Below are 13099 nucleotides of genomic sequence, written 5' to 3'. Positions count from 1 at the left end.
AGTGCACAGCACCGAGTAACTCAAGGAGAAGGTTTTGACCTTAGCTAGCTGCACCACCATCAGCAGTCCAAGCCGCCCCAGTAACAACGCTACTTTTCGGGCTCAGTAAGAATAGAATAATCTCTGCAAGTTCCTCTGGATCAGCAGGTCTTCCCAACGGACGCCTCTTTGTGGAATCACGCTCCTTGCCGACCATTTCCATGACAGCTCGACGGGCCGGCGTGTCGGTGGGGCCACTGCATCTATCAGCATCGCAAATGAAATTATGTTGAACAGGTCCAACTCACGGGAGTACTGCATTGACTCTAATGCCTTCTGGTCCCGCACCGGCCTCATGAGCCACGCTTTTGACCATGCCCAGAAGTCCATGCTTGGATGCCGCATAGAGAGAACAACCTTTCGACCCTCTGAAAGAGTACTCGCTTCCAACGGCTACTATTGCCCCCGGACGACTCATGACGCCTGGCTTCATGGACTCGCCCAGAATATTGAAAAGCCCCCTCAGATTCACGTCCATGATGTAGTCGTACTCGTCCTCGGGGATGTCCCAGACATTTTGTGCTCCAAACTTCCTGCCAGACACACCGGCGACACTAGCGATGCCATCGAGGCCGTTGAAATGGTTTCGTGTCTCGTGAATAAAGGCTCGGACGGCAGCGCGGCTGGCCACGTCTACCACGCCAGTCAGGACTCGGGCAGTGACTTGGGGGTCGAACTTTGCAGCGGCAAGTTGCAACGCCTCGCCGTCCTTGTCGCTCATTCCCACATTTGCACCAGAGTCGAGCAGGAGCTTTGTAGTAGCAAAGCCGATGCCTGCTGCTGCGGCAGTGACTACAAACGTCTTGCCAGCGAGTGATGGTTCGGGCATTGTTATTATTGGCTTGGTTGACTAGCTCCGGTCCTCAGTCTGACAGCGGTCAACAATTAAGGGAAAAGTGCAATTCAAAAGTTTCTCATGGCTGAGCCCATTGATACAATGACACTACAACTTGAAAATCATCTAGGCAGACTATTTGAGGGGTATTGATCGCGATTAGAGTGGTCTATGGGCAATACGATAGCATCTCGGAGGTGATTGGACAGAAATACCGATTCTAGGCCTATTTTGGGTGTGACTTTGGCGATCGCGGAGTGGAGCTGGACCATATCAGTTACGAGAACCACTCCATAAGCTGCAGCACAATTTGGCAGGTCATTGAGAATCCATGGCCCAAATTGAATCATTCATATCTACCTAGTCATAGATAGATAATCGTATATTCTCAAAACAGAAATCTCGGGCAGTCAGTCGGTGCTTCTGGCGAATCAGCAGTGTGGCCCCTCTGAATAGCGTGTGCCTGCTCTCACGAGTGCCTGGTTCTGCTTGAGTCGCATTTGCTGTTTGTGTCATCTAAACCCCCTTTCAAACGAGAGCATTGATTTCTCTGTTTTCATGACAAGAATACTTTACAACGTCCAACCTTCTTCCTTCACCGTGGACAAAGCTGTACTTTGCACTTGATCATCTCCAACATGCCCTACAAAAAGCCATTTTCTTCCTCTGGAACATATGTCGTTTTGCATGGAGCCACTCCAGAACCACAACGAAGAAAGCTCTCCCATCGCTTTCGAGACGCTGCAAAACGATTCTTTTCTGACATTGGCGAGGACTTGATGGCAACATATGACCGGGAATCGGCCTTGCAACCAGAGCTTCGCTATAACTACCCTTGGCTTGTATCCAAGATCTAACAGGAATTGATTCAACAACATGCCAGAACCATGAATCGATTCTTGACCCAGAGATAGTTGGTACCCTTGGTAAGTCTTCCGATTAGGCTTCACCTCCATCCAGCGTCCAGTCTATCTTCCTATTTATCTTGTGGTATTGACCCAAAAAAGCAGTGAGACAATGATCGAACGAGGATCCTCTACCTCAGACAATTCGCCTTCAATAGTGGAATGGGAAACAAGAGATGGTTGTACCCGCGCCAAGGAGTTCGTTCACCGGATCAAGGCACTCTCTGACCTTTGCTATCTCATAATCCTTGGGTTTAATTTAGCTGAACCTGAATCAATATGTTAGTGGAGGTACTGGATTGGATGGAGTTGTTCAAAGAAGTGACACATGTAATCATTGAAATAGCCAGATATTGTTACTTTGAAGGTCTTATTTTACCGAGCCAGGAGGATATTGGATTCGAAAATTGTCGGGTCGGGTCTAAAAAGCTTGCCGTGGGGGCTAGCAGGTCTCGTCTAGTGCTCCTACCCGCTGCTGCGAAGACTTCTGTCATGGTGATAGCGTCGAATCAGCAAATGAAGCTGCACGTTGGAAGAAGTGTAATACTGGAAGACGAAAGACGCTACTTCCTGGTACTGAAGGTTTGCCGGGGGATCGAATATTATGATCCATACATGCCCCAAGCAATATCGTCTCTCCAGACCAACTAGGCTGACGTCTTTTGAGCGGGCATCGCAGCCATCATGTCATGCCGGCAACATTGCCTTGTTTCTTACCTGCGACAAGCAGCTAGCTCCTGGCGCAGTCACACAGCACAATACTGGTCAGGTCTTTATTTTTGGTGAATTTTCGTCTATTATCGATAAATTAGTCTTATAGCCAGCGCGATATTTGTTCCTATCAGGTACGAAACCTATATTTTATCCTATAACGTAGCTTGGTATATTATCCGCTGACCCTTAGCACGTGTAGGCGGCGGTATGAGCAGCTGAAAATGTCCGCTAGCGCCGCTCGTGCACGCTAAATCTCCCCGTGTCAGTGAACCTAGACCCAACGATTCCAGTGAGGTAACCACTGAAGGATGAGCTTGGTTAACTTGACCTATACCTCTTCAAACGTTAGAAATCTATATAGAAGTTCCAGCATAATTCCTCACCTTCGACCGCATACATCTGAAACCACAGTTCCGCACCCATCAAATAAGTAGATCTCTAGTAGCTCATTTATGTGAGTAGCAAACTAGAAGTTGACAAGATGCAGCTTCCGATCTTTCCGATCTTCTTTGCGAAAGGAATCCATTAAAGCTGAAGGGCTGACCAGTATATTGTCTTGTCGGGAAGTCGCTTTGCTTGCATGAGCGGAGAAAGGAGAGAAGAATTCACGAAAGATTTTTAGCGCATTTATTCATTGAATTATGTATAACTGACGACAATCTTATTTAGACAAACAATACTCGCCGCCCAAACAAGCTGAGAGAAGGACTTAGTGACTGTCCCGCTGCCCGTCTCTACCCTACATAGGATACATATGGCTGCGGCCTCGGATTAAACCAATTCCCGGGTGTCTTCACTCCCCTTGTTCAACATTACGCCTTGGGCGATGTAAGCATATTTCATTGGTGACACGTAAGGGCATTTCAAAGGCGCTTGCATCAGTACGCCCGACTAGGTATGGAAAGAACTGCAAGTGTGTATGGTGAGCGACCAGTAGCGATGCAGTGTTTTGAACACTGCAGATGCCAATGGTGGCGTGGAGTCGCAATCGGGGCTGAGCTGCATGCAATGCAATATGGGCAGGCTCAGCGAAAGATCAAGTCCACCTCGCAGCCCAAGTGCGAAAGCCTTGCCATCTTCATAGCTTTAATCGAACTTCTCTTCATCACATATGATTGATATCGCACTAAAGGACAAAACGTCTGCTCGGAAGATTTCTCACGCTCGAGGATAGACAACAGCTGACGATGGAAGCTGTTGGCGCGGCCGGGGCTATCGTCGGCCTTGCCGGCAACGCGCTTACAGGCTTGAAGAGTCTGGGAGAATTTATCTCCGTACTTCAAGAAGGCAAGATTGACCTCGATACGATGCAGCAAAGGCTCATAGAGCATGAATTCCGACTTTCAGGTATCCATGCATGACTGCCCGGTCCAAAGGCTTTAGAACTGACCAGATGTTAGAGCTGAGGGAAGAGTACGATTCATGGCCCAATGGGTCTATGACTGCTGCAGAAAAAGACCTTTTTGATGAATGCATCAAGGAAAGTCATGAGGAGGTGAAACGCTACAAGAAGCTCCTGGAAAAAGCAGCCAGGACGCGAACCCGAGGCAAGAACTTTCAGAAGGTGGAAACTGCTGTTCGAATATACCTCCACGAAGAAGATTTCAAAAAGCACAGATCCCTGCTTCAAGACCGGACATTGCGTCTACAAGAGTTTAGCAAGAAAACAAACAGGTGAGTTTCCATGATGCAAGTTTCTAGCCAGGACCAAAATTACGAACTAAAGTCATTTGCCAGAGTCCGCTTTCATGAGTCTTTTCAATCCATTATGTCTTCCGCTGCCCATTACCACGCAGAAGACATGACAGCACACACCCGAACCGTGGATGCTCTCCAGACAGTCTCTACTACTATCGAAAAGAACCTACAACAATCTTTGAGTACATCTTCAGCTTTGGAAGCGCATGTGACTACCATTTTAGGTCACCATAACGAAGAAACCCAGACACTGATACAATCGTCGCATCACTCCACAGTGCACGAGTTGAATGAAAGTTTAAAGCAAAGCATTCTGCCAATGATTCAGAGCCTCTTCGATGCGGCCCAAGGTAGTGATAAAAGCCTCCTTCGTCGGAATGAACGAGGATCGGCGCCGCGCAGAACGCAGAACATGCATCATGCTGCGAATGATGATGGCGTCAACAATAAATCATTGGCATATATGCAGCCTAATTCGCGACGTGTCTATAGGACTCCACTCGGTCGGCTGCACGTTGGCTATACTCAAAAGAACTCCGGCGGTGACAGCCTGGATAGAGGCCAGATTAAGGCTGCATATTGGGTCAGGTTTGATCCTTACGGAAATTTCTCACAAAGTTTTGTTGAATGGAAAATGTTCCTCAACACGGGGCCCAGTGGACCGCCAACAACTATCTGGTGCAATATCGGAACGCTTTGTGAGGACAGTGAGGTTATTGACGCGCTGGGTCTCATCCCTGAAAAGTATGGATGCTCTCACAAGACAACCGGCAACGACAGAAGTGCGGTGAAACATACGCGCGCCTGTGTATTCTACGAATGGCGGACGAAGTTTCCCGATCACCGCAAGTTGAGGCGCTTACTAGAAGAGCGCCGCTTCAGTCCTGCCGACTACTTGTGTGATAGGAACGGGACGATGAGGAGAATATTGACAGTGTGAGCGCCATATATTCATTTTCTTATATTGGACTAACTTCTTCTCAGATTTGTCTCCGGTCATCAGTTTTGCGAGAAGCCGGGCCATACGGTTGAAATCTATGGTCCTGTTTATCGGCGGGCAATTTGCTTCTGTGATGCTCACCGCTTGATCTTGGATGGTCATTTAGAGCGTCCTGATCGTCAAACCATTGATTTGATAACTCGCAAGTCCAATGGGGAATTTCAATATTTGTCTCACTTTTATCCGGAATACTACGAAACGTTGAAATTTCTGCTCGAAACTGGATGCACGCCTGAAGATGATTGGAGCGAGTGAGTGCAATGGTTTTCACCCGATATCAGTAAACCGTTTGCTGAATAAAATTCCAGCCTGATGCAGAAAATCGCCGATGACACTTGTCATGTCATGGAATCTCACGCTAGGTACGCGTGCACAGATTATTTTCAGTTGAATTCAGCAACGAAGCTGGTAAGAACTGCTGTAGCAGGGTCCATTGCTACAGAATGCTTCTTACCTACGGAGTATGCTTTCACTCCGGACCTATGCAACCGGGCTGGAGAGGTCGTGGGGTCGCATCGCTTCGCATCTGTTAAGACTCATATTGGCAACCTTTTGCCCTACAAGAACAGTTTCCAGGAGTTGGAGGACGTTTTGTTCGATAACGGAGGCTTAGCTGCTCTTCATGACCATGACAAAGCTCCGTATGAACGGTGGCTCTTGGTTCTCATGAGCTACATTGAGCCAAGACTCAAAGCGCTGGTGGCATCCGCCACCGGTAGCGGCGGAAAGAATAGTGTTTCGGACATCAGTATTGAGGGAACTTGCGAAGAGATCAACAAGTCAGACCATTGGAAAAAACGCCTGGTCATCGACTACGTTGTCTACCATGGAAACCTCCCCCTGGTGCAGCTTTTGTTACAAAAGGGGTTTGATGCCTCTCTCGTGGTCGATTCTGCGGCGCGGAAGGGAAACCCCGAGATCTTTGACTTTGTTCTGGAATTCTGTCTGAAGAAAGAACGGTCCTTGTCATCGATAGGTTTTATACATCATCATCGAACTTGGCTCCGGATTCTTAAGGATCCTGCATTCAAGACTCGGCTTCTGGACGTACTGGTTCTCCAAAATCGACACGAATCTCAGGAGGCTCAGATCTTCGACCGGGTTCTGATTAATTCCAATGATAATCCGTTCCTGGGAGACGAGATGACCCTATGCGAATTGATGTTGACAGTCTCGGCTCAGCTACCCGATTATATCAAAGAAGTAGTTAGTGGTTGCATCTTCCGCTATGAACAAGCGCAGTATCGCTTCCCGGGCGGTTTACGGCTTTATCTTCTTGATGGACTATGCGCTCAGCATTATTTTGAGCAATTCTTCAACCTATTTGACAAGGCCACATGTCATACTCCATGTGAGGATCTAGGAAGATCCACTCGTTTCTTCCACCAGATTCTACAACAAATTGTATCCACATCCGTTTTCAGATGCGGTCTCGAGCATGTTCCCGATATTGAGTTATATTCCGAGACTCCAGAAACCGAAGGCTACACACCATTAATGTTGGCTCTACATGGCGGTATGATACCAGCCGTCAGGATTCTCATTGATGCTGGCGCGGACCTAACGAGCTACAGTCGTTGTGGTCTATCGGCTCTACAACTTGCTGAGCAGAATGCCCAGAGCAAACATCCACGGATATTCAGGAACGGCCGTAACATTCACGCCCGGATTTCACGGCCGGGTTATTCGGTTGGATTTCAGCAAGTATCCGCGGTTGCAGATCATGAGATGCTTGAAATGCTGCATGACACTCTCCGTCGCCGGGGTGAGGAGGTATCCGAACCTTACCTTCACCACTCGGCTTTCGTGAAGACATCGCCGCTTTGGATCTTCAAACCGGTTCGTAAGTGACACTCACTCATTCTTTTATGTAAAAGGCGCTGAGACCTATGTAGAAAGAGGAGTAGAACGCATCGAGCCTTTTCTGTACTGGTTGTTTAGCCCTACTGTGCGCATCAATATGGAAGAGCTCCGCGAGCACCTCACCTATCTGGCGGTAGTCTTGGTCTTTGGACTTCTATCCATCGTAAAGCTTTTTCAACTAAATATTGAAGGGTTTACGGCGGGGACTATGAAACTGATTTCTCGGCCTATTGTCATAATTCCTCTCGCAGCGTGGGCTGTGCAGTTGATATGGCGAGGGTGGCGGCAGGATGTAACTGAGCCCGAATGGAGTTGAAGGATCGACTCGATGAATGCAACACTCACGAGTCATGTATTGGGACTAGAATGAATAAGGAGCATGCATTCATAGAATGGATTACCTACTCATGTCAATATTGCTACCATTAGCTCATACAATGGAATGATATTTTGTTTTCCATGTAATCTATTCTAACCTCAAATTTCAACCTTTGGTAGATATGATGTTAAAGGTTCAAGTCCGATTTATCTGGGTCTACGTGGCTAGGTATGCTTAGACGAACAAAAACGGCTGTGCTCGTGTGCCGCGAAAAGCTCGAAATATGGCTTGTTTCAAATGGTTATACCACACTGGCGGGCTTTGGAACCTCTTTGATGCGTACTTTCGTTTTCATGTTTCCTTCTCTGTAGTCACACGCCTCCTGTAGTCAGTGCATCTGGCAGCCTTGCGCCTCGCCTTTTCGTTGCAAGGGATCGGTGCGAAGGACTTTACCTATTCCACGTCTTCCCTCCTCATCTGCAATCTCGCCGAGGGAATCTGTGAGATCCTGGTCATGTGCTTGCCGGCACTCCCCAAGTTCTTTAGTGCAATCGGCACAGCCAGTGTGTCCTCGCCAATCAGGTCGTGGTCGATTTTCAAGCACTTTCAACGCAGAAAGCAAAGCACCCAGGCGTCGTCGTGGTCTAATTCTTTGCAACTCGAGCAAGTGGTCAGCCGCCACGTCCGGTTGCACTCGAATGTCCCAAGTGATGAGGAGAGTGATATATCTGACAACGGTCGACGGTCGGAAACAAGACGATTTCAAACATTGAACTTGGGGCCAATGAAGCTTACAGAAATGCTTATGCAGACAAGACGACATATCGCGATCGGGACGTTTGGTCTTGAGTTGGCTTTTCACGCTTTTCGTGTCCCTGCTCTCACTTGGCGTTTTCCTTTCCCATCATTCGTTCCCGGTCGACAGCACTATATACCCACATCAAACATCATGGAAATATAGCTTGACAGTCGGGTAAATAAGCTTTTTCTACCACTGCTTGATTACAGGTTCTCCGTTTACAGCTTGCCCCGAAGCATTCCGCCAATGGAAATCATGGTCTTGCTGGTTCTTCCGTTTACGTGCAGGTGCCATAACCGAAGCGCAGTAATCACCACGACGAGCCTCCATCGATCATCATACACGCCCATATCAGAGCCGCCCACGTGGGAAAACTTTAGCGAAAAGCGTCTTGTAAATTTCTTGAGCCATCGAAGGGTGGCAAGTCGCTCGCCGTCCGAGACCGAGGCCTGCCCGGCAGCCGCCGGTAACTGTACGAGATCGAATCCTCCGCTGCCGATATCATCCGCACCATGTTTTTCGACCTTTCTCCAACAGAAATTCTCGCGTGTGACATCGCCGTTGCGACCAAGGCCGGTCGAAAAGTAGAATCCAAAGTCATTGTCAGGCCTAACCTGACACTGGTATGGCACCGCCACACTAGTGGCAGTACAAGACAGCCCCCGGGCTGTCCATAGTTAGTCTATACAATGCATGCTTCTCTCTCTCATCTACTTGCACCGTATGGTGAACGGTGCCTCACAGTCATAATCTCTTCGATGAAACCCGGAGAGCTCCCTCCAGGCACGAATGGAGGAAGGAGGAGAGCACTTCTAATGCTAAAAGCGAGGGAATTAGGACTAAACGGTGTGCGCCACGCGGCGGCCCCGAGAAGTCGATTTTCTTTGCTCGGGCCGTCATGCAGCAAGATACCGGGCCGCAGCCCCAACGGCGCCGCTGGGCTGAGGCCCATGTGGATCTCGGCGGCAAAGACGGTTTCCTCGTTGTGGTCGTCGGTCAGGGAGACCATCTTGGACACCATCGAACTCATTTGCGCTGTCAGGGCATCTGGAACTCGGCCCGATGAGGGCGGAGGGGAAGGCTGTTGGGCATGATCATGGCTTTCTTCAACCAACGGAGTGCTCCTATCCTGAGGGGCAGTTATAGATGGATCGTCCGTGGAGTTTTGCATTCTCGTGCGATGTGCAATTTCGAGATTCGAATCAAGAATTTAACAGTTGAAAAATAGTGCTGCTCCTGGTCGTTCGTAATTGCAGTTCTTGGCGTGGTTCTTATATAACAGAGTCTGTGCCACCAGGACCCCGGACTTGAAAGGCTCCTTGGTGCAGCAGTACTGTTAACCACTCTTCCTGTGCCACGCGTGAATTTTCGGGTGCTGATCCTGTCGTCATTCTACGCGAAGGAAGCGAGGTTCTCGAAAGAGGGAGCAGCACCTGCAGCCTTTCTGTTGGCAGCAATCTACATATCCTGGTACTAATATGCAAAATCAGCCAGGCAGCAAAGATGTTCTCGGCAGTAGAAATGATCCTCGTAGGGCTGGAAGATGCGCGACAATTTGTTTACCGTTATGCCAATCGCTTCGGAGAGCAAGGACTCATCTGCAACGTCCTTGGCTTTGCTGGATTGGAGAAAATGCACAATGGATCGCGAAAGATGCGAAGGCTATTGATTATATAAATACAATATCACTACCAACGGCTGCTCAGACCATACAGAACCGTGCAAAGACGCGAGGTACCGAAATGATGGCCATCGGATAATCGGTAGTAGCTCATTGGAAGATACACATTCCACCGATCGCACATACTTGGACTTTTGACTGTGAACGGATAAGAGGTACAAAACAGTACGAACTAGAGAATCCGTGATGAATCTCAAATGACCTTCTGCCCTACCGCTTGTCGACCAAATAACATTTGCCCTGCTTTGGATTTGCCGGCTTGGCGGGTTTTCTAGATTATGGGAAACGTTGGAACGCATCTTGACTGCAGAAGCCGACACAGACAAGCCTCCCCACCCCAGCTCTAGGTAGGGCCCCGTAGCCTAAACTTAGGCCTCCCCTAGTAGCTCAGCATGGCTGGGTCAAGGCGGGGCGGAATAGAAAAGGCGGGCGGGAAATTTCACCTATCCTACCGCAGACTCCCTTGGACCTTGCGGCTTGTCACCACGACGGATAAATATCGCGCCATTTGTAGTTCACCCATATCGCATACCGTAGGGACTTGGCTTTTGGTGACTGAAGAGGATTACTCGACTCCTGCCTTGAATGCAGCGGTTTCTAGGACCAATCGCTATTCAGACCAATTATTGCTTTTGACAGATCTAATACACCTGCCATCACTTCGTGATAAAACACCGACTCCTTGTTTTGGCTTGCGTATTAATCCTTTGACAAGAGACAAACTCGTCGGCCCCTAAGGATATCAGATGAATCCAGACCTTGAGCGCCGAGTCGCGTCGGGTCCGAATACTGCTTCCTTGTTCGATGCTCAGCGCAATCATGTAATACAAAAATGGTGCTCATTCAAGAATTATTCATGCTTTTCAGCGCAATGCAAACTCTAAAATCTTGGCCGTCGCAGACTGAAGATCTCGAGTGAGGCTGAAAGATAAAGGTTTAGTACGGCAGTGTAGTTGTTGCTTGGCAGACGAGTGAGTGCTACCTGAGGTACGGAGACTCCCGATCCACGGACGAATCAAAAGCTGTGAGCTGCGCGTTGCAAACCACTTTGGGCGGAAGGATCTTTTGGTTGACAGGCCCCGCGATCCTTCAATAATTTCGGGGCCGATGCGGAGCCCCTTTTTTCCATGTCTTCAACTAGGCTTGTTCCACTACGGAGGGATCCATTGCTGCAACTGGCTGCTGGCTTGGCTAGTTTGGAGATTGGCGAGATATGGTTGGGAACAAAGAGGTTTGCCCAGAGTTGAAAATGGCAATGAATGGTGCGAATCCCTCCAAGGGTATATCTTTTCTACAGAGTACAGCGCTAAAAAAGTTCCCTAAAAAAGAATCATTGGTGAAGGCTTTGGTGGATACCCTGGACCCGTCACCTATGCGGGCCCTAGCGGCCCTACGCGGTGGAATTCGCGAGTTCGCCGTCTCCTCCACAACGACTTCACTCTACTGTTGTTCTACATTGGCCGAACAAATATGATTTGGGGATTCAGCATTGACAATATTTGCCTTGTGCAGCTCGGAGAGGATGTACATTCAATAGCGAATCACAAATTCTTGAAATGTTGCATTCATTGATGCGCCCGAAACTCGAACTTGAATTGCATCAAGGGAAAATCCTCTGTGGCAGCAGTGCAAGGGTCGATCCTCCTTGACCCATGACTTGACATGGTTGATAATATGACAGTGGGCCAAAACAGCGCAAAAGTGGCATAACCTGTCAGCAGTACATGCAGCATTACGGATCCCAGGCAAAGGTCATGAGCTATCGCGATGTCAAGTCCCAATATTCTAGGACTTTGACTTGACTTTTTCTTGTTCTTGTCTTTTTTATTCTAATTATGTTTTAGCGGATCCCAATCGGGCTGAACCGCGATTCTGGTTGTCGGATCTCCCAAATAAAAGCTCATCGCCGCAAGGCTTTGCCCTTTTGCCCAAAAGTTGCTCGTTTTCTGGAGATTTGCCAAAATACCAGCTCAGCATCTCGTCACAGCTACCATTCGGAAGGGTACTACCAAGTCCGCCCGTCGCCCGTCATGACTACTACGCCCATGACTCTGCTCGGTGCTCTGACGTCGACCTACACACCGATCGGGGCAACGTGTAACAGCATCCACTTTGCTATCAATCCGTTGCATGAAACAGGATGGTTTGCCTTGGGAGCGATTGAGACCGACTACTTGACTTCTTCTTGTATGCCGGGAGGATACACACGAGCGCCCCAGTATTACTACTCGCCAGGTGTTTGCCCGTCTGGTTATACACCTGCCTGCTCCGCATCCCTGACAACAGACAGCGCTGTCACGACACTAGCCACGTGCTGCCCAACGTAAGACCAGACCGCCAACCTGAGAAAGACAATGGATTTGTGAGCAATGGCTGACATGCTCTTGAATAGCGGATATGTCTGTTATCAAAACCGAGGAGACAATATCTATGGATGTACCTCTCTCGTAACTTCGGAAAGCGTTCTCACTGTCTTGAGCGTCAGCTACGAGACCATTACCGGAGACTCGACCACAAGTTATCCAATTGATACGGCCACAATCACCACAACAATATCCCAGGACGAATACATGATCAATGCTTATGGTGTGATAGTGCAAAGGTCATTGCCAATGAGATTGCCCCCAGTTCCGAACTCAGTATAGCTAACATGTTCCTCAGACAAGCGGATGACCCGGCATTCGTGTCAACAAGTGGTGCTTCAACTTCAACTTCCACAGCATCATCGGGTACAGTCGCTTCGGTGCCTAGCGAAACCGGTACATCGACCGCCGCAGCGGCTGCTGGTTCATCGTCATCGTCATCGTCGTCATCTGAGCTGAGCACTGGTGCCAAGGTCGGATTGGGTGTTGGAGTATCCCTTGCAGCAATTCTCTTTATAGGCTCGATCGTCTTCTTCTTTCTCTCACGACGGAGAGCAAGGAACGCAGCAGGACAAGGGGAGGCAGGGCAGGCAGGGCATCTCAGCGAGCTAGGGAGTCCCAACAGCGCGAATTGGTCAGGGCAGCCGGTAATGGTCTCCCAAATGGATGCTTCCTCGATTGCTCAACCATACGGCCAGCCATACAAGGACCAACAATATGCCTCCCACAATTACGCCGCACCCGCGTATCACCAGGTTCCACAGCAACTGTCAGCCGATAGTGTTCCGGTGGAAATGTCGGCCGAGGCGCCAAAGCCTGCAAGCCATGGTCCATACTAGGAAAATGGTTCATGTCTTTCTAAAAGGCCTCAAGATCTTGAAGT

The 13099-nt window shown here is 48.9% G+C and overlaps 4 protein-coding genes across 4 annotated transcripts; 2 read left to right on the top strand and 2 right to left on the bottom strand.

Annotated features, from left to right (window-relative positions):
• Positions 1–40: 40 nt before the first annotated feature.
• PFICI_09133 (uncharacterized protein) lies at positions 41–868 on the bottom strand (the record flags this gene model as incomplete). Its single annotated transcript, XM_007837714.1, has 2 exons — positions 41–236; positions 288–868. The coding sequence occupies 2 exons, from the start codon at positions 866–868 to the stop codon at positions 41–43; spliced, it is 777 nt and encodes a 258-aa protein (XP_007835905.1).
• A 2812-nt stretch (positions 869–3680) lies between these two features.
• Positions 3681–7370, top strand: PFICI_09132 (uncharacterized protein; the record flags this gene model as incomplete). The annotated part of the gene is made up of 6 exons (XM_007837713.1): positions 3681–3840; positions 3894–4167; positions 4231–5127; positions 5176–5442; positions 5500–7034; positions 7087–7370. 6 exons carry the CDS (start codon positions 3681–3683, stop codon positions 7368–7370), a joined length of 3417 nt encoding a protein of 1138 aa, XP_007835904.1.
• Positions 7371–8390: 1020 nt separating this feature from the next.
• On the bottom strand, positions 8391–9343 carry PFICI_09131 (uncharacterized protein; the record flags this gene model as incomplete). The annotated part of the gene is made up of 2 exons (XM_007837712.1): positions 8391–8839; positions 8887–9343. 2 exons carry the CDS (start codon positions 9341–9343, stop codon positions 8391–8393), a joined length of 906 nt encoding a protein of 301 aa, XP_007835903.1.
• Positions 9344–11883: 2540 nt separating this feature from the next.
• PFICI_09130 (uncharacterized protein) lies at positions 11884–13055 on the top strand (the record flags this gene model as incomplete). The annotated part of the gene is made up of 3 exons (XM_007837711.1): positions 11884–12176; positions 12246–12455; positions 12515–13055. 3 exons carry the CDS (start codon positions 11884–11886, stop codon positions 13053–13055), a joined length of 1044 nt encoding a protein of 347 aa, XP_007835902.1.
• Positions 13056–13099: the final 44 nt, after the last annotated feature.

This window comes from Pestalotiopsis fici, assembly GCF_000516985.1.
Source record: "Pestalotiopsis fici W106-1 unplaced genomic scaffold PFICI_Scf_6, whole genome shotgun sequence".
NCBI lineage: Eukaryota > Fungi > Ascomycota > Sordariomycetes > Amphisphaeriales > Sporocadaceae > Pestalotiopsis > Pestalotiopsis fici.
This window is presented reverse-complemented; position numbering and strand designations above follow the sequence as displayed.